The sequence below is a fragment of the Micromesistius poutassou genome (genome assembly GCF_964030765.1).
Source record: "Micromesistius poutassou genome assembly, chromosome: 23".
NCBI classification, from domain to species: Eukaryota; Metazoa; Chordata; class Actinopteri; order Gadiformes; family Gadidae; genus Micromesistius; species Micromesistius poutassou.
In genome coordinates, this window is record NC_140293.1 from 1,660,176 (window position 1) to 1,681,817 (window position 21,642).

The following is a 21,642-nucleotide window of genomic DNA, read 5'->3' on the forward strand; positions in this document are numbered from 1 at the left end:
CCCCTAACCTCCTTATCTGGGCCCCTGGCTGTCACAAGACACTCTGTGTGTGTGTGTGTGTGTGTGTGTGTCTGAGACCCTAGTTACCTCATACTGAATACCTACAACTTAAGTAGCAGAAGCGCTCTCTCTCTCTCTCTCTCTCTCTCTCTCTCTCTCTCATCTCTCTCTCTCTCTCTCTCTCTCTCTCTCTCTTTCTCTCTCTCTTTCACTCTCTCTCAATCAAACAAACAAACGGCTTATTGTTAACCTTCTAAACATCAAAACAAATGAAAACCTAGAAAAAAAGGCCAATCGTAGAATGTTGTCATCGTCAATTTGTTAAAACAATATACATAAACCCCGGTCTGTGACGAGGTCCAGACCCTGACACCGTTGCACGGGCGGTGTTGTATTCGACGGCGCTCTCTTTCCACTCTCCCGTCTATTTTCTTTTTGTTGGTGAAAAAAAAACGCTAAAACATCAGCAATGAAAAACCTACGCAGAGTGGACCACCTGCGGCCGCGTGGAACCGCGTCAGCTCCACTTCTATAGCCCTTAATCACAGCCGCCCTCTGAAAGGGAGTTTTTACAGCCCCCACAATGCACCACGCCCCGGGACCCATGCAGTGGCCGTAGCCCGGTCGGCCCAGTGACATCACAGCGGGTTGCGCCCCCCGCGCCCCGAGCTACGTGACGTCGCTCTGAGCGGTTTGTCATGACGACGTGACGGCGCCGGAGAGCACCGGCGTGCGTTCTAATCCGGTGTGGGAGTTCTGGAACACAGCAGGATAGGAATGTGTGAGTGTGAGGGAGGAGAGGGTGAGCAGAGGGGAGGAGGAGAGGTTAGGAGGGAGGAGGAGAGGTTAGGAGGGGCGAGGAGAGGAGAGGAGGAGGAGAGGGTGAGCAGAGGGGACGAGGAGAGGTTATGAGGGAGGAGGAGAGGTTAAGAGGGGCGAGGAGAGGAGAGGAGAGAGAAGGAGGAGAGGATGAGAGGGAGGAGGAGAGGTTAAGAGAGGAGAGGAGAGGTGAGGAGGGGAAGGAGAGGGTAAGAGGGGTGAGGAGAGGAGAGAGGAGGAGGAGAGGTTAAGAGGGAGGAGGAGAGGGTAAAGGAGGAGAGGAGAGGTGAGGAGGGGGAGGAGGAGAGGTTAATAGGGGTAAGGAGAGTAGTGAGGAGATGAGAGGAGATGGTGGGGGTAGAGGTCCTGGTGTGTTTTGAGTTAACCTTCGGTCTCTCCGTCTCTCTCAGTCAAACCGACACCCGACAACAGGAGGGAACACATTGCAACACTCTGATTAAAGATCAGTGTCTCAATTTGACCAGACCTGAAACGAAACATTGTCTCGCGTCGAAGCGAGATAAAACTGACGCTGTCCTGTGAAACACGACGTTCGGATGAACAAAACACAAAACAGAACGGTGCGCAATTGTTTCAATGCCCTTAAACTATTTAACAAGACACATGTCCCAGTTTGTTTGCTCAGCTCCACAGCCGTGTTTGTCTTTAGCAGCGCTGTCCTGGGACATCTCTTGCGTCGCCGGCTTCGCTCCGCGGCCCATTTAAATAAATAAGCCTACACGTGTTGGTACGTTTCCTCCGGGTGCCACTGCTGCGGAGTTCACAGACACAATCGAGCTCTAGAGTAGAATAATAGACGTCTGAGTAGAACAAACAGAAGCAGACACACTGGCGTCCCTTCTCGCGATTTCATCAAATAGGAAAATAAACCCTGTTTAAAACACTAAATAAACATGAAACGATTATCAGGAAAAAGGAAAGGACAGAAATGGCTGCAGAACAAAAGCTTCCAATTGAATGAGAGTGGAACAATTGCGGGAGGAGAGAGAGGGAGAGAGAGGAACAGAGAGAGGGAGAGAGAGGGTGAGAGGGAGAGAGAGGAACAGAGGGTGGGAGAGAGAGGGCGAGAGGGAGAGAGAGGAACAGAGGGTGGGAGAGAGAGCGGGAGAGTTGTGATGGAAGACAGGATGTTTATGTAAATTGGGGTTACGTCACCGTGTTGAAATTAGGTGTTATTCTTAACTTAAGGACTTGATGGTTGGTTGATAAGATCTGTCTGCATGGTGTTCTCTGTCTGTCTTTCTGTCATAGCATTTGTCTTGCTTTCTGTCCAATGTTTGCTCTTCAGTCAATTCAGTTTGTCCCTTTCATCCATCAACCCTCCTCTCCTCTCCTCACCTCTCCTCTCCTTTCCTCTCCTCTCTTCCATCCATCCATCCACATATTTATCCCCCTCCACCCTTACGCTCAACCCTCCCTCTCTCCTCCTTCCCTGTCTCCCCTTCCTCCCTCCATCCCTCCCATCTCTCTTCATCTCCTCCCCTCCCTCTCTTCTCCTCTCCCCCTCCCTCTCCCCCGTCCTTGCCTCAATCCATCCCTCCCATCTCTCTCCTTCTCCCCCCATCCTGCTCTCCCTCTCCTCCCCACCACTCTCCCCATCCCTCTCTCCCTCCCCCCCACCACTCCCTCTCTCCCTCTCCTCCCCACCACTCCCTCTCTCCCTCTCCTCCCCACCACTCCCTCCCTCTCTCCATCCCTCCCTCTCTCCCTCCCTCCCTCTCTCCATCCCTCCTCCATCCACCGACCCATCACCTCTCCTGTGCGCTGTGCCCTGCAGGGTGACCAGACGTGGGCAGCCATGCTGGGGCAGAGCGTGCGGCTGCAGCCCGTCCCCATCCAGAGCCTGTCTGAGCTGGAGCGGGCCCGGCTGCAGGAGGTGGCCTACTGCCTCCTGGAGGAGCGCGACCTGGACTTCAAGATCTCCATCCCCAGAGGTCAGGGGTCACACTGTGTCTGTATAGAAGTAGGATACTTCTATTACTAAAGACGCGTGTGTGTGTGTGTGTGTGTGTGTGTGTGTGCGTGCCTGTGTGTGTTTGTGTGTGTGAATATAACTTCATCAATTCAACTGTGTCGTTCTCCCAGCATGCATTCGCTCCCAGACGTGGCTCCCTCTCCCTAGAATGTTAACCTTTGACCTTTGGGTTATCTGCTGATTGTGGTCTGGTAAAGGAACAAGGGAATTAATAAGAGATAAGATTTATTTATTTATTTAGAGAGTTAAGTCGCTGTGTGTGTGTCTCTTTCTCGTTCACACACACACACACACACACACACACACTTCTCTGTGTGTATATATAGCGCTCTCTTTATCTCTCAATTCAGCCGAATAAAACCCAGAGTGCATTGTTGGCATGGGAAACCTTTATTTACATTGGCAAAGCTCACAACATGAAGAGTCTCTCCATTTCTCCCCCTCTCCCTCCCTCAACCTCTCTCCCCCCTTTTTCCCTTTCTCTCCCTTGCTCCCCACTTTCTCACCCTTTATCTCACTCTCTGGGATTTTGTGGTGACTTGGGTAGTTGCTCCCTAATAGGGAGAGAAACAAAACTGAAACACACACACACACGCACACACACACACACACACACACACACACACACACACACACACACAATATATTGTACTCAGGGTTGATCTTAATGTTTCTCTGTGATTTCAGAAGCCCTGTGTGTGTTTGCATGTGTGTGTAAGTGTATGTGTGTGTGTGTGTGTGTGTGTGTGTCAGTGTACATAATCACATACATCACACATGTGTAACTGCATTTGGTTTGCTTACAGAGATACGGAAGAGGAGGAAATCACTAAGGAGGAAGTTGGACTCTTTCTCCAAGGAGAAGAAAGACAGAGGTGGGTCTGTCTGCCTGCCTGTACGTCTGCCTGCCTGTATGTCTGCCTGGCTGCCTGTATGTCTGTCTGGCTGCCTGTATGTCTGTCTGTCTGGTTGCCTGTGTGCTTGTCAGTCTACATGATTTACGCATCTTCCTGTGTGTGTATAAGAGTGTGCGGAGGTCCATAAATGCGTACACACATCCGGGAATGACTCAGATAGAGCTCTTTTTAATAGCCTCAGAAGTGAGTGTGCGCATGCTTTCACTGTGAGGTTCGCAGGAACTCCCCACAGAAAGTCCCCCCCCCCGGGACTGTGTAAATCACATCAAGTGCCAGCAATCCCCTCTCCTCCGTCCAGTCGGCCACCGCCGCTGACGTACAGAGGCCGTGAAACACACAGAGGCTATCATCATTATCATCATCATCATCATCTGGTGGCGAGCCACCGCGCAATGACACACTTGAATTAGCGTGTTTACAAAGAGCAACACGCAGCATATCTTTGGGAGTCGGGGTCCTGGCTTAGCCTCTGGTGGTTTGAACAGCGGTTCTCAATCTGCGTTCCCTGGTTCCTCCCAGGGGGGGGGGTGTTGTTCAGACTGGGGTTCCGTTCTGTTTATTTTGCCCGGGGGGGGAGTGAGGAGCGTGTGTTTCGTGTGCTCATTGGCTGCATGCGTGGAACACACTGTGAGGTCACATATCGGTGTTCAGCAATCTGTTCAAATGTAATTGTGATTCATTAAAAAATCGGTTTGGATTGAGATTTAGATGCGTCATATGCATTCCAGTCCTCTCTCTCTCTCTCTCTCTCTCTCTCGCTCTCTCTCTCTCTCTCTCTCTGTCATCTGCCAAGCTGACTCTACCAGGTATCAAGAGATGTTCTGTTCTCATGGGTGATTAACTTAGGGCAAGGCACTGTCTTTCTGGCACTCTCTCTCTCTCTCTCTCTCTCTCTCTCTCTCTCGTTCTCTGTCGATTTATCTCTCCATCACATTGCTTTGAATGCACGCAGATACACGCACATACACACACTCACACTCTCTCACACACACACACACACACACACACACACACGCACACACACCACCACACCTCTCCACACACACACACACACACACACATTCCATGTCTTTCTGAATCTTGCAAATCCTCCCTTGCAGCCTCTTAGACAGAGAGACTTAGCTAAAGCAAACTAAAGCTAACCCTGCTAATGAAAACTCAGAACATCAGGGACTGGCGGCGTCGCGGCTAACGTCACGGCTAGCTTCATAACGTTGTCAGAGTAGCACATTACGGTCAGAGGAATTACAAAATGGTACATGTCGTTTCTCTGTACTGTAACTCAGATTACCGGGATTATACAAGTATCATCTGCATCCTGTTCGAATCACACGGGTCTGCGGATTAGGGTATCACGGGTTCCCTCCTCTTTCGTAGTTTGCGTGTTCCATCCCGGAACCATCGTCCCACTGGCGATGGTTCCGGCCTTCTGTTTGTCAGTTTGTTCAGGGTTCAGCTTTAATTATCTCAGGTTATTACACGGCTCTTCTCAATGCTGTGGAACGCTCCGTTCACTTGCAGGGGCCTTCCCGACTTCCGGTGGTGAATTATTTTTCAATAATGACCGTTGCTAAGCATATAATGACCGCTGTCAAGGAAAGTGGATTTTTTTCACATCTTTCGTATCACTCCGCATGTAGTCCGGTAACTAACTCAACCCCAGCGTACTCGGTTGCTAAGTGATACGTAACAGTACGAATGCTGGTAACAAATAAATTGTAAAAAGACACATTGTGTGAAGTTATTCTTTCGTTTTGGGAAGTAGCTGCGTAATAAGCGGGATAATGTATAGAACGTCACCGGTCATTATTGGGAAATAAGCCCTGACAGGGCGAACAGGACACCGACGCGAAGCAGAGGTGTCTTGCTTCGCCATGTTCTATACATTATCCCTTACTTAATTAATACATTATCCCTTACTTAATGAGCTCATTTGTTTGTTTGTGCGTTAGCAAGCCTGTCATTTTGTTAGCTAGCTACTAGTTCCTAAAATCGACTGGCATGCGCCAACCTAACCCAACCCAACCGGAGCAGAGCATGTGATTCTTCTAATGACCCCAGAGGATAATTATAGGAATGTTGTTTGTGTGTTGACTCAAAGATATCTGCCGCCATTGTGCTGGACTCCAGACTTTATGATTTCCCTGACCTCTAGTCAGAACTTTCTCCTCCATGGGAAGAAAGTCCCTCCTCGGCTACATCAACACAGCGGTCTCGAGGACACGCCACAGGGGACGCGACGCTAAATATACGCTGACTAAAACTTTGGCAGTGTTCGGAGAGTTCCAGTCGCCAGGATCTCTGGAGAGGGGGTTCAGCGAGCCCCTTAAACAATGAGCCCGTCGCCACGACAACGGCACGGCACAGCTGCTTCCTGTGTTTGACTATACCGACGACGGTGACCCGCTCCCACTGTGTGCTGTGTGTGCGGCGGCGTCGAGACAAAAGGGTGCGAGTAAAGTTTTATGGTGGGTCCGGAGGTCAGGAGATAATGGGGGTGAGAGGCTCCACATGACCCATTGCTGGAGGACCAGCCGCTGGTTGTTTGCTTTGACCCTGTTGTTATGTTGACCCTCTTGGAGGCCTGAGATATGAGGTGGATACGGGCCGGGGTGGGCTTCAGTGTTCACTCACTGAACACACGAGTGTAAACACACCGCGTCTGCTTCCACGATATACAGAGTTACAATGAGGCTTGATGCAATTTTTTTGAATGGGAAGTCGATGTTTCTCAATTCAACGTTTTGATCCGGTGAAATGTCACCACACATGACTTTGTGTGAATTCTGTAGTTTTCTTTTACACACGTATATTCACATACACACAGTGCTAGTGGCAAGGCACTCGTATTCTGTCTTACAGGTAGGAAAGTACGTAGACAGATTAAGATAATGTCTGGGAATGCAGTGCGGCAACAGTAAAACGCCCTCTTCCTTACGCTACTGGAGTAAAAATACTTTTAACCTGAAGAGAGAGAGTGAGAGTCCTGTGTAGTGGACAGGTATAGAGAGGGGAGAGAGGGAGGGAGAGGGAGAGAGAGAGAGGGAGAGAGAGAGAGAGAGAGAGAGAGAGAGAGAGAGAGAGAGAGAGAGAGGGAGAGAGGGAGAGGGAGAGGGAGAGGGAGAGAGAGAGAGAGAGAGAGAGAGAGAGAGAGAGAGAGAGATTTATAATGGACTCAATCCTCTATCTCTTTGACTCAGAGCCATTTTTTCTCCTTTCCAATTGTGAATGTGTGCGTGCCACCCATGCGTGCATGTGCGTGTGTAAGTATGTGTGTGTCATTGTTTTAATCAGTGCTGCATGGTTTTTCCATGCTGTATAAAACATCCAATTCCCACGTTTGGAGGGAAAAATAAAAGGATAATGCGCTTGGGACTGACCTTAAATAGCTCACCTATTTGACTCTACTATCGAATGCGACTCAGTGTTTAATTCAGATGACGTCATTAAGGAGCAGTTAGGGGTTAAGGGTCATCTTGCTCTCAGATAGCTACAGGTAGGCTGAGGACACTGGGCCTCGAACCCAGTACTGTTTTGGTTTGGGAGGCAAACAACCCAAACCACTGACTTTCCATCTTAGTACAATGGTCTGTTCGACCCCCCCACCTGACAACATTCTGCGGGGTCAAAGTTCACCAGGGTCGGGGGAGTGAGTGGAGGTGATCATGTCTTTAAAGCTGGCCCTGCACTCACCCAGCTTAGCGGCTTAGAGTTAACGTTTGGCCGCAGCGTGACACAGCGCCCTAGCTGACCCGGGACAACAACTCAGCGGGAGGACGGGGAGACCCGGCCTCAGCACGGCAGGCCGGGGCACACGCTGAGCGGCCGTCTCGCTGGCTCGGAATGTGCTCCTGGAACTGAAGATCACCGTCATGTGATCCTGAAGTCCCCAACGCAGCATTCCAAAAGCCCAAAGCCGCTGTCCCGGTCATTCTTGACCAAACCTTCTGGAATAACCAAGCAGTTGTCATGAAGAAGAAGCACCAAGATGGTGTCTTCCAATGTGTGTGACATCCTGGGAAACCCTCACAAACGCAGACAACAAAATCATCTCCCCTCACAAATGCTTCGGTGTCCATGGCACCAACAGAGATCTTTTTTCCGGAGTTCAGGAACGGATGAATGGATGAATTGATATAGGTCAGGTGGCTTGTTCTGATGTCGCCGCCCGTCTCATCATCAGAACATGAACCGCGCCAACGATTAATCCACCTTGTCAATTAGCATGGTAAGCGTCGTTAGCATCCGGGCGCGGTGGCTTCCCACGGTCGCTAATCGCTCCCGGTTGGCTCTAACCAGATTACGACCCGCTCCCTCCGTTTCATCCATCGTCTCCATAACCCCCGCCCAATCCCCTCCCCCTCACTCGGTGGGGGGTTGGAGGGGAGGGGGGGGGGGGATCCTCATTGTCTGGCCCAGCCGAAAGCCTCTGGTCCTCGTTAAGGGATCCTGCGTATGGATAGCCGCGGCGTTTTAACATAGACGGGATCGCCCCGGATTACCGCGGATTACGTTAGATAAGAAGCCACCCGCGGGTCAAGCCGATTACGCCGGCGGATGGCGTTGGATGTGTTGACCGACTCGACTCGGACGACAGTTGGTGCTTGGTGCTTAGTGAGATCATAGCCGTGCCTAGAAAGAAATCTGAAATGAATCTGAAATCGGAAAACTGCTACTCAACCCTGTTTTGATATGCTACTGCCAAGTGACACAATGCTGCCTTTGTCGTTCGTCTCTCTCCCTGCTTCTCCTCTCCCTTCTATGCCACTCTCTCCTCATGGCTCTGTCCCACCTTTCTCCCCTATCCTCCCGCCTCCTCCCTCCTCCCTCTCATTCTCCCCCACCCCTCTGCCTTATCATGCCTGTCTCCTTCCTCTCCTCTTCTCCGCTCTCCTCCCTTCATTCCTTACCCCTTCTCTCTCTTCCCCTCTTTCTCCTCCCTCCTCTCTCCTTCCCTCTTTTCTTCTCCCTCCTCTCTCCTCCCCTCTCCCCCTCCTCTCCCCTCCTCTCCCCTCCCCCCTCATCCCTGCTCCCCTCTCCCTCCCCTCTCCCCTCCTCTCTCACCACCCTCTCCTCCCTCCCTCCCCCCCATCCAGAGTCCGCCCCCAAGGCGTTCGGCATCCCCCTCTCCCAGGTGATCGCCAACGACCGCGCCCACAAGCAGCGGCAGGACGCCCTGAAGGAGAGCCGGCGGGACTGCCTGGACCTGGAGGCGTCCGTCCTCCGCTTCCGGGCCGAGAAGAAGCAGCTCTTCAACGGGGGCGGCGGCCCCGGGGGCCTCTGCTCCCCGCTGGGCGGCGGCGGAGGAGGGGACCTGACCTGCAAGCCACTGTCGCCCCGGTCGCGGGATGCCACCGGGCGCGTGCAGAGGAGGGTGAGCAGGACGCCGGGGGGTGGGAGTAGGAAACACACGTGGAAACACAGGAGGAACGGACTAAGTGCATACGTAGATGTGGAATACGTGAATGTGTTTTGAGAGCGGTACAAACCGTTTGTGTCGCTCTTCAAGCTGCGTGGCGTTAAGCCGTCTGTTCCAAAACCGTCTCTCTCAGAGACGCTTCCAGAAAAGCCAACTGCCAAATTCTCGCAATAAAAAGGGGGAAAAATGTGTTGGAGGGTACACACGCAACGGGAGCCAAGGAATTTGCCGCTTTTTAAACTCAAAATTAACAGCTCTTACCGTGCGCCGTGGGGTGTGTGGATGGCACTATAGCGGGTGATTCCCGAAAAAGGTCTATAGGCCGCGGAAACATTTTGTTTGTTAGTTTATCCTTTGTGTTTTTTAATAAACAACGGATAAAGAGGGATACTGCAAATCTGGAACAAGTACAATTTCTTTTTTCAACTGCTCTTTCCATTCCTCCTACCCCCTCTCTCTGTCTCCTCATTTCCTGTCCAAATTAATTTCACAGTTCGTTTTTTCTCGTCATTCTTGGCTCCGTTCATCTCCCTTCTCCTCATCCCTCATTTTCTCTCAGTCCTTCTCCTCCTCTTCCCCTCTCCTGATTAAACGCCATCATGGCAGCCGTACTCATTTTTCCCTCTCTCCTCCACAACCCAAAACGACCTTAGCGACCTTAACGTCATTTCTGCCGTTCTTTATAGGAATGATAATAGTTGTTTAATTGAAGAGAGCTAAAGAGTGGCGCTTAATTGTACTGAGACAGCCATAATTTTAGGTTGTAAATGAAAAACACAGCGCAGTCAAAACTTAAAAATGTAATGTATTTTTCTTCCTCTCTTCCCTCTCTCTCTTTCCTGCCCCCTCCCACACCCTCCCTCCCTCCCTCCCTCCCTCCCTCTCTCCCCCTCCACCCTCTCCCTCCCTCTCTCAGGGCGGCCTTTCGGTGGACTCCATCTCTGACCTTGTAGAGAGCCAGTCCCGCCTGCTGGAGGCGCTGCAGCTGTCCCACCCGGCGGAGCTGGGGCTGAAGAAGTCCCAGGGGGGCGGGGGGGGCGGGGGGTCGTCGGAGGGCGGGACCCAGACCAAGCTCAGCCTGAACCCCATCTACAGACAGGTGCCCCGCGTGCTGGAGCGCTGCTGCTGCCACATAGAGAACCACGGTGATTGGCTAATTGGTTAATTGGATAATGGGGGTCGTTTGGTTGATTGGTCGATGATGTGGTTGATTGGTTGATGAGACTTTTTTTTTTTTTTATCATATTCTGAAATAATTCATTCATGCACTTAGGTGTTCAGTTAGTTAGTTATTCTTTGAGTTAGTTAGCGAGTTAGTTTGATTGTTTGATCATGAGCTAGTTGGTTTATTAGCTCATTTATTTTTTCATTAGCATTGCCAGTTAGTTAGCTAGCTACTAGTTCATTAGCTAGCTACATAGTTAGTTAGGTAGTTGGTTAGATAGCTAGTTTTTCTTTGTTATTTGTTATATGATTTCATTACTTAATTTGATGTCATATGATCTGGCGTCTTCAGGTCTTCAGACTGTGGGGATATTCAGAGTCGGTAGCTCTAAAAAGAGAGTACGACAGGTGAGCACACACACACGCACGCACGCACACACACACACACACACACACACACACACACACACACACACACACACACACACACACACGCAGGCGCACGTGCACACATACGCACACTCTTTCTCTCTTTATCTCCTTTCAAGCCGTTAACGACACAAAGCCAGAGCTTCAGAAGAAAGTGTTACGGTGTCGTATCCTGTTTATCACCTGGCAGTCTGACTTTTGTATATCCTTTATGGCAGTGTGTATTTGTGGGCTGTGTATATGTTTCTGTCATGCAGGTATTCGGGTGTTGATGTGTGTTGATGTTGTTGTTTACATCTCTGTGTCTCTTTATGTTTGTCCACAATAAACAAGCGTGCACTTCATGTTAGTCCAGTGTGTGTGTGTGTGTGTGTGTGCATTTGTGTACACCCGTGTGTTGGGTCTGTGTGTTTGTGTGTGTGTATTGGGCACCTTGTACAAAAAGTTTTTTATTAAATTAATATGGGAGCTTAAGCAGTGCTGCAGACATTACATTTCTTTCATTCTGCATTGGGCACCTTGACATGGTTTATTATGTAAATATTAACATGACGATATGTTTTTGTTTTTGGTTTTTGTGTGTGTGTGCGTGCGCACACGTGTGCCTACCTGTGTGTGTGTGTGTGTGTGTGTGTATATCTGTTTGACTGTGTGTGGTGGTGTGTGCGCGCGTGCGTGCGTGCGCGCGTGTGTGTGTGTGTATGTGTATATCTGTTTGACTGTGTGGTTGTGCATGCGTGCGTGTGTGCGCGCGCGTGTGTGCGTGTGCAGCTGCGTGAGTGCTTCGACGCGGGGGCCGACGTGCACCTGGACGAGGAGCACAGCGTGCACGACGTGGCCGCGCTCCTCAAGGAGTTCATCAGAGACATGCCCGACCCCCTGCTGCCCCGCGAGCTGTACCCCGCCTTCCTCCACGCCAACCGTACGCGCGCACACACACACACACGCACATGCACACACACGCACATGCACACACACGCACATGCACACGCGCACACACTCACATTGCACCCTGCTTTCCTTACAGGTAAAAAAATGTTTTTTTGTGGTTGCATCTAAACTTACTCTACGCCTTCACTTCTCTCCTCTCCCTTTCTCCTCACCCCCTCTCCCTCTCCTCTTCTCCCCTCCTCCCCACTCCCTGCCTCTCTCCTTCTCTCCTCCTCTCTCTCCCCCTCTGTCTGTCTCTCCTTCCTGCCACCTCTCCACCGCTCCTCCCTCCTCTCTCCTTCCTCCTCCCTCCTCCTCCCCCTCTCTCCTATCCTCCAGTCCTGCGGGGTACGGACCAGCTCCAGTACCTGCAGCACCTCCTCTTCGTCCTCCCTGCGTGCAACTGTGACACGTTGCTGCGCCTCCTCACACTCCTCCACATCGTCCAGAGCTACGCCCAGGACACCACCGGACCCCAGGACCAGGAGGTGGGCTGTGTGTGTGTGTTTGTGTGGGGGAGGGAGGGAGAGAGAGAGAGAGAGAGAGAGAGAATGTTGTTTGTGTGTGTGGATATAATTAGTTACTTATTGCTCTCACTCTTCATTCTAGATTCCCTCTCTCTTTATCTTGATTTGTCTCTCCTTCTTTTTTCCACCCTAGCACTCTCTCCCTCTTTCTGTTTCTCGCTCTCCCCTCTCTCTCTCTCTCTTCGGTGGTTGTCAATCTCACTCTACTAAAGAGCAGAATAGCTGAAATTTCTAGTGAGTGAGTTGAGTGATTTTCTGCAAATGTTAAAACCAAATCTCTCTCTGTCTGCCTCTCTCTCTCTCTCTCTCTCTCTCTCTCTCTCTCTCTCTCTCTCTCTCTCTCTCTCTCTCTCTCTCTCTCTCTCTCTCTCTCTCTCTCGCTCCCTCTCGCCCCCTCCCTCCCGTCCAGATCCCAGGTAACAAGATGACGGCTCCTAACCTGGCGGTGATCTTCGGGCCCAACCTGCTGCAGGGGGAGTGGGGCGGCGGCGGGGGCGGGGCTGACGTGGGCATCGAGGACAGCACTGCCATCATCAACGTCACGCTGGTCCTCATACAGACCTACAGGAGACTCTTCACTGTGAGACGCGTGTGTGTGTGTGTGTGTGCGTGTGTGTGTGTGTGTTTAATAAATGTTAGAAAATAATGGCAAGTTAATGATCGTTAGATAGTTTGCTAATGTTAGTCAATCTTAGCTATCGTTAGCTACTGATGGCTAATGTTAGCTGATTTTAGCTCATGTAAGCTAATGATGATGCTAACATAAGCTGATGCAAACGAACGTTAACTAATGTTGGCTAACTTAAATAAACGCTACATAGACAGCACACAATGTACAGCGATTTGTATGTCAAATGTGTTTGTTTGTTAATCGTTCAGTCTTTGTTTATTTGTTTGAATATCTTATATATATCTATCTGCAGGTTTCTGCTGAGCTGCAGCAGGAGGTATTGATGAGTCTGATCCAGACCGATCCAGATGTTATTGATTACCTTCTACGCAGGAAACACAGGTAACCAGCCCGCCAGCCGATCAATGCAAGGGACTTAAAAGCTGTTTTCAAAAGCTGTGTTGTGATTGGCTGGATTGTAATTGGCTGCATTACAAGGGTCTGTGTTTTGATTGGTTGTGTTGTGATTGGCTGTGTTGTGATTGGCTGGGTTATGATTGGCTGTGTTGTGATTGGCTGGTTTATGATTGGTTGCGTAGTGATTGGCTGTATTGTAATTGGCTGTGTTTTAAATGTCTTGTATGGTAATTGCCTGTACTAAATGTCTTGCATTGTGTTATGGCTGATCGGTGTCCTCTTATGTCTCATTGTCCTGCGTCCTGATTGGTCCGTGTCCTCTCCCGTCCCCAGCGGGTGTCAGGTGACCCCGGAGAGCGGCGGCGGCGGCGGCGGCGGCGGCAGCGGTCGCAGCAGCGTGAGCAGTGTGCAGATTGGCGGGCGGAGGGACACGGGGGCGTCGCTGGACTCGGTGGGGGCGTCCAGCGGGAGCCTGTCCCCCCTGGAGCCCCCCTCCCCCCTCTTCCCCCCTGACGGCCACGGGGGGGAGATCAGCCTCACCAGCGAGGTCTTCCTCAACGTCCTCAAACTGCACCAGAACAGGAAGAAGCAGGAGAACCAAAATGGTACCCCCACGCATGACCTGACCACGCCATTTTACTGTGTATCGCCATTACAGCGTTAATCTAGAGACACTCGCATTGAATCAGGGGCATGTCGTTTTGGGGTCAGGAAGGGGTTAGGGGTCATCTTGCTCTAGGATGCCCTACATGTTAGACATGATCCCTGTCGACATGAGGGATCTAACCCAGAACCTTTGTGATGTATTGTGGATGTGACCGGATTCTTCAGGTTTTCAAAGTGGTTGTAGTGTTTCGTTGGAGCGTTATGACTCATTTCTACCCGGACTTGATGTTGTAATCAGGAAAGCTAGAAAGAAAGTCAAATTTTGTAGACAAGCAACTAATCAGAGAGCTTCCTGTTTTCTTTTTTGTTGATGTTTCCCACTGCTGCTTTTAAACCTCTCAGACTTACCTAACATACATGTAATCAAGGAAAGGCATTTCCTGCCAGGCCTCGATATATTGTCTTCCGTAAGCTTTAAGTACATGTTTCCTGGGTTGTCTCCGAAATAATCCCCCTCATTCGCCGTAAGGTTAGAAAACGTCTGGTGGCGTTTGTTTCCCAGTGTCTGTGTGCTTCGTAGCGGTGGATGAGGGATAAATGAAGCAACAGCACCACCTGCTGGTCATGGAGAGAAAGACGGCTAGCGAATCCAACCTATTTCAACGAGAAAAAGAGGGAGAGGAGATAGAGAGAGAGAGGGGGGAGGAGGGTAGAAAGAGGGAAGACAGATAATAAATTCCCACCTTTTAAAGGTTTAACTTCGCTATGATGGTGGGTTTCCATTCTTGGTTTATGCAGTTCTCTCCAGTCTGTATGTCATTTAAAGTTTAAGACTTCTCACCAGAACATACCTTATCTGCCAACCCACTAAACCAGACAGAACAGTTGTTGTTGTTCTCGACCCAGATGTTCTGGCAGTTGTTGCATAACATCTACACCCTGATAAAGATCGTTCACACCAAAACGAGCACACCCGACTCCCGTACGAGCAGTAAACCGTAGCCCGTTCCGCCTTTGGCCGGTGTCCTGCTCTACGGGCCTGATGATTGAAGGATTAAAACGGTGAAATGGTGAGATGGTGAGATAGTGTTAAGGCCTGTGGTAGCGCGAGAAAGAGACGGGATAATTGGTCGGTTTCCACATTTGGATTCCAGTCCCGTCGCAATGTGTGATCAGATCATTCAGGATCTTGATTGGCCGGTGGCGACGACTAATTGTGATTGGTTGGAACGTTGAGACTCACGTCCACCAAGATGAGGCAATCACAAATTTAGAGGACCTTTAGTTAATTAGTCTGGACATTTTAAAACTGCATAACTCTCTTAATGGGTCTAAATATAGTAACACACAAATCACAGTTTCCGATCTAAACTCTCTCTCTCCCTCCCCCCCTCACTCCCTCTCTCTCTTTCTCTCCCTCTCGCTCTCTCGCTCCAGGAAGCTCGGAGGGGACGTCCAGTAAATCCATCCGCCACATCAGGCAGTTCCACTCCCACCACAACCTCCTCAGCCTGGTCAACTCCTCCGCCTCCAGCTCCGCCTCCACCTCCTCCCTCTGCGCCTCCTCCCCCAGGCTCCAGGGCCAGGAGTCGTTGGACCGGGAGGCCCAGGAGAGGAGGTGCACCATGGGCTTCAGCCTGGGTGGAGGAGGAGGTGGAGGTGGAGGAGGTGTTGGAGGAGGAGGAGGAGGAGGGGGTGAGGCAGGGGGAGGCAGCGTGTGGGTGAGTCGGAACCCACCTGCGGGGGAGGAGAACAAGACCTCCCCCGTCAGCAACTTCTGGGACTTCTTCACGGGGAAAGGATCGAGCTCCGAGACGGTGGTGTGAGGGGGAGGAGGAGGAGGAGGAGGATGGAGGATGGAAGGGATAAGGGTCACACTATGTGATGAAGAATAGGAGGAAGTGGAATCATGGGAAGGGGAGGAGGATGAAGATGAAGATGATGTTAGAAATATGGAGATGAAGAGTGATGGTGATGAGTGACTGGATTCCTGGGAGTGAACAGCTGTGTTTTTTTTTTTCCCCCTGCATGGCGAGGACGTGTGTGTTGGAAAGCAGGATGTGATGTCATGACATTTTCGACCACTTCCTGGTCACGAGATAATTTTTTCAGAGAGTGGCGTGAATGAAACAGTTTGGCCTTTGCAATTCCGAAAGTGTAAATACAAACACACATGCATGCGCGCACACACACACACACACACACACACACACACACACACACACACACACACACACACACACACACACACACACACACACACACACACACACACACACAGTAGGGAGAACAGCTTGTTCACCCAGTTGTCCCTAGTTCCATCGTCATCCTTGTTTTTATGACAGAACAGTGAGGGTACTTTGGCTGCCTGAAAATGGAACAGTTCAAATGGAACAGTTCAAATGGAACAGTTCAAATGGAACAGCTCAAATGGAACAGTTCAAATGAAACAGTTCAAATGGAACAGCTCAAATGGAACAGTTCAAATGGAACGGCTCAAATGGAACGGCTCAAATGGAACGGTTCAAATGGAACGGTTCAAATGGAACGGCTCAAATGGAACGGCTCAAATGGAACAGTTATCGGTCCTCTGTCGCTATATGTGTACAATCAGTCACATTGGAAACATTAAACGCAACGTTTCACGTTAAAAAAGGATTTCCTATCGGGTTAGTTTTGGACATCCAATGAGCTTTGAATCATATGTCTTTGTAAAGGTCACACACACACACACACACACACACACACACACACACACACACACACACACAAACAACCAATCAGTTGATCAGCATGCAGTTTGTCTATTTTCTTATGGTTTGTTGAACAGTAGGACTGTTCTCTTTATGCGTACAATCTGCAGATTACCCCATGTGACCGCTATTGTTTCAATAAGAACTGATCGATTATTGACGATTAAATATATAGCATAGTATATGTATATTTTATGTTCATACATATGTATATTTTTGTTATAGTATATAGTGTATACGTTTTCTTTTCCTATAATGTTAAGGAACATCTTTACACATATTTCAAAATGCAGTAATTAAAAGGTAGTTTTGGATTATGAAACTGAAATCGAATAACCTGTAATTATATCTTGGATAATTACTTTGTATTTATCCAATATATATATATATATTTTATATTGCTGTATTACACAATGGGTCCGTATTATTAAAAACTCTTTACGTGTAGTTTCCATCTGACCACAAGGTGGCCCTGTTGACCAAGTTACCACCCCTGTGAATATTTTCCACTATGTTCAGTGGCGAGCTCTGTCCAAGAGTGCCTAAAGGCCTACTATTTCTGATTGATTTTTATTATTATTATTTTTTTGAGGGGAAATACAATTCCAATGAATTTTTCACAAGAGTTATTTGCCTCTCAAATATTTGGGCAGGTGTGGGGACGGATGAGTCAGTGATGAACATGCGTGGATGAAGTGGTGAGAGAGTGAGCAATGGAGTGAATGGTGACACGGGAAGATTATGAATTGATGAATTTGTGTTGCATGCCCCGTGTAACAGTCCAATCACCTTTGATCCTTGTGGTTCTTTAGATCCAGATTGAAAGTGATGTGCATTGAAATGTCCTGGATGGAAACGGATGGGAGCAGAACATCATCAGGACCACACACTGCAGACTTAATACTTTATCTCAGTCCCGTTATCCTGTATCATATTTAAATGAGTCTTCCATTGATTACATTTGTAAATCTGCATGTGCATAAGTTGAACAACTTTTCTAGGTGACATATTTTCCTGGATGGATTCCGTGTGTGAAGAAAATATATTTTCATTCGCTCCAAAGAAACAAACGTGGTATACAAGATAATCGTTAACATGGCAGATGCGCTAACATACCATCACGTTTTTTTGTGTGTTTATCTGGTAAATGTATGGTACCCCCCAAACATGTTAATGATAAAAAGTTACAACTGTGTGTGTGTGTCATCGCGTCAGTGATCCAGAAACAGAACTCTAAATGTAGGAGCCATATTCATTTTGTATTATTTCATGTAATTTTGCCCTGTGCCACTAGGGGGCTGTATGTTTTCTGGTTTAGCCGACCTCGGGTCAGGCCAGGTAGGCCATTTAACCTAGACGAAACTGAGACACAGGTGTTGCTAATTTGGGAAGCAAACAGTTTTCGACTGTGCCAGTGTGGCTATATTATATGTTATATGTTATGTGCCTTGGTGGTGAGCAATTCGGTTTTGTTTTTTTTGGTTCCATATATTATGAGTTAAAGTTATTGCCTCGGTATGCTATAGGAAGAAAATAAACCTGCGAGAAAATTGACGCGGACCTGTTTTGGATTTAACGGTGTTCGTTTGGAAACCACGGATGTGAGGAGGGCAAATGTTTGGAGTTGCCGATTGCTGATTGTCTGCTACAGGGCCACTGGAAAACCAGCATCATCACACGGGACACCATTCATCAAAGCCGGCCAACGCTCGATTGGGGTATGTGGTAATCAGCGCTGATATTATGAATGGCCATGGTAATTTGTGTGCACACATTCGCGTAAACCCAATGCATTGGTAGCTACTCAGAACCGTCTAAAAATAACTTTGCGCGTTTAGACGAGTTGTTGCGCAACACAAACTATTTCTGCGGGCTTATCGATTAATAAACGAATTAACTGCGTGGTCATTATGGCCGAAGAGGAAAAAGGCCAACTTGGCCTTGAGACTGAACTTGGTGTGGGTGCAGGGGTAAAATCTGTAACTGAAAAACGTGTGGTTAAATTAACACCCAAAGCTTTGTTGGAAAAAAATAAGCAGTTTAGAAAAGGAAAGTCTAAATTTGGTAAACTGTCGAGCGCAAAATAATCTATTGCTAAATTGATGGGTGATAAAGAGCATGTAAATGAGGTTGAAAATGAATTTAACAGGTTCAATGAATTGTGTGACAAAATACAGCAGGTGCATACATCTTTATTGGGTTTATTGCCTGTTGATGAAGCAAACAAACATGAAATATGGTACCAAGCTAAAATGTTAAATATTAATGAGTTTATTGTGGGTACAAATCAATGGTTGTATGACACTAAAGCTCCAGCTACCAAGGTGGGTGATGATCATAATGATGATTTGCCGGGTCAAAATGAAACTCAAACTGAGCAAGCTCAAACTGTCTGAGCTGAACTCTGTTTTCTATGTTCGAGCGCACTGGGCGCACGTCTAAACTTTAATTTCGCCGTTTTTAGCAACCAGTACTAGACTACGTTTAGGACTTAGTCAGTACACTAAATAAACAACCGCCTTGGGGCGCACGCAAACATTGATTCAGTTATGAGTTGATCTTGCGAAACTTTGTTTGGGCCTTTGGTGGTGTTTACGCTGAAGTTAGGAAAACCCTAATGTGAGCGAAAGAACAAAACGTGACGAAGCCAGGGGACCAAGGACCAAGCCAGGGGATTGCGCCGTGCCCCGTAGTAAACACCAACATGTGGAAATGAACCCGGTGAACTAGGCCTACCCGGGCAGGCATGTTGTTTTGTGTGTTCAACGGACCTAAACTGTGTTCTAATTTCACATAATTACTGTACATTGTGAAGAAGGTCTTGTGTCTAGTATGAGGGCTCATGCAGGACTTCTATCGAGACAATAGTTTGTTCTCAATGCTGTCCTTAAACGGCCTCTTCTTTACCACAGGGGGGTGATACAAAAAGAATGCATTTCGAAATCGAGCCACTAGTGACATCACAAGTCGGAGTGGGTCCAGCCAGATTTTGATAGCTAGGTCAACCTGCCAGCCTCTTATAAACTCTGGAGGGGAGCTATCCATCATAATATCGGTGGACACTCCACCCCTGTGATGTCACTATGGGTCTTTAAATACATCCACTTGGGACGCCACAAGTGGATGTATTTCAAGATGTCTTGTAATGGCTAATCATGGCAAATACTGAAAGCTAAAGAAATAGCCTCAGAATGATTTATTAAACATTTTATTTGCTTAGATCCCCCCTTCCCTCCCTCAACAGGACCACTTCGTAACCCTTGGCATTAGTGACTGGTCAAATATACAGTATAGCCTCAACGACATTTGGTTGGTTTGGTTTGTTATACTTGGAGCACCAGGTAGGCGGGGGCATTCTACTTCCAGTTAGTGATTGGTCTTCGGGGACAGCCCGTTAAGGAATAAAATAAAGCATTTCAGAAATTATTTTCTGGGCTGTTGATTATTTCAAGCAAGCAAATATTCATATATCCAATAATAACATCTGTATTTATGTACACATCAACATCTCATACTAGAAACGGTACAACGTAATCATAAAAACACTCCCAGGTTATCGCGAGGCGCCTACTCAACAACGGTAGACTGGTCATTAGTAAAGTATAACACAAAGAACGTTAACACCAAGTCAAAAGTAATGCAACATAAAACAATAATTAGAATAACATTAATTGGATTTAAATACAAAAAAATAACCTATATAGTGTCGACGTTCGCTTAGCGACCGCTAATTAAATCGCCTTTGATTTCAGTTTACAGGTGAACGCTGATAAAGATGAGATAACTGATGGTTATTGTAGAGAAAGGGGCAGTGGACCCCTTCTAAGTATTATTTGCATGTTGAATGTTGTCATTCAAATTGTACTTATTTTTCTTCATTCATGGAATAGCAACATAATAAAAAAATGCATAAATGGATGCCATTATTTTTAGAGACATAACCTGCCTTCTCAATCCCCATTGCGTGACTATATGCTGCGTAAATACGTCCTTCCAAATGTCCTCACTTTTCTTAAATGTACAACACTTTTCTGAAATGTTAATTAGGTAGTTCAGGTTCAGACTTCAACATAGGACCGGATACGCAGACAAAGTTAAATTTAATGTTGTGTTCTCAGCTGAGTCTCAATTAGAGAGTGAGTGTAAAGTAAGCCATCGCTCCTAAAAGGCCCCGTTGACCGTTTGACTGTACATTTCAACGGCAGCAGACCTACATTCAAGAACATACTGCTTCCAGTGTGCAGATGGACTAGCGGCGGAGTATTTGAAGAAACTGTGAGAATTTGTATATCAAGTATTGGTTACATTACAAAAATTGTTGTTACTTGGGAGTGAAAGGGTGCGCTTGTTTGTTAACTCCAAGCAGAAGTCAAGTATAGTCAGCACAATATGGTTGATCTAAATTTTATATTTTTCAAATATACCCAGTTGAACAGGGAGGACATTAAGCTTACTGGCAGTGTAGCACGAGGTAAATAACACAAACAAAACAATCAATCATTTAAGAAACAATATTTGGTGTCTTTGTGCATTAAAACAAAGCAGAGGTGGTGATGGAACAGTATTTAGGTCTACTGTTGAGCTAGCTATGGACCTCAGAGTGACTTGGCACTGGCCAACACTGGAAAAACCCCCAGCCTCTAATCACAGAAGCACAACTGATCTTGAATATCCATGCCACGCAAAATAATAAATCAGGAAAGAAGAAGCGTGCGGGCTGAAGAGACTTGACTACGAGGACTGCAACACAACATAGACATCAAACATCCGAAACGGCTCCGCCTCGGCTGAAACATTGCAATTGCACGGCTGAAAGTAGTATTTCCAGGTGCAATGCCGTACTTCTCCTGTGGGTGTCACTGTCCCTGCCGTTTGATGCCACTGCTTGGTATGCCTTTAAAAGCACTACCTTAAATTGAACCACAGATGAACCCTGGAAAATGAACCAATTGATGGGTGGAAGACTTTGCGGGACAAACCAGTTGGCTTCAGCTTCATAAAGCTCTAGGAGGATAAAGGTGGTGGTCTACAGACAAACATACTAAATGTTAAATG

At 48.0% G+C, this 21,642-nt stretch overlaps 1 protein-coding gene across 1 annotated transcript; it reads left to right on the forward strand.

Annotated features, from left to right (window-relative positions):
• Nucleotides 1–2,623: 2,623 nt before the first annotated feature.
• On the forward strand, nt 2,624–17,410 carry arhgap36 (Rho GTPase activating protein 36; the record flags this gene model as incomplete). Its single annotated transcript, XM_084487475.1, has 12 exons — nt 2,624–2,774; nt 3,622–3,690; nt 8,829–9,106; nt 10,068–10,296; nt 10,668–10,723; nt 11,516–11,666; nt 12,014–12,162; nt 12,611–12,781; nt 13,125–13,213; nt 13,562–13,833; nt 15,272–15,493; nt 17,400–17,410. The coding sequence occupies exons 1-12, from the start codon at nt 2,639–2,641 to the stop codon at nt 17,408–17,410; spliced, it is 1,833 nt and encodes a 610-aa protein (XP_084343601.1). The 5' UTR covers nt 2,624–2,638.
• Between the last annotated feature and the right edge of the window lie 4,232 nt (nt 17,411–21,642).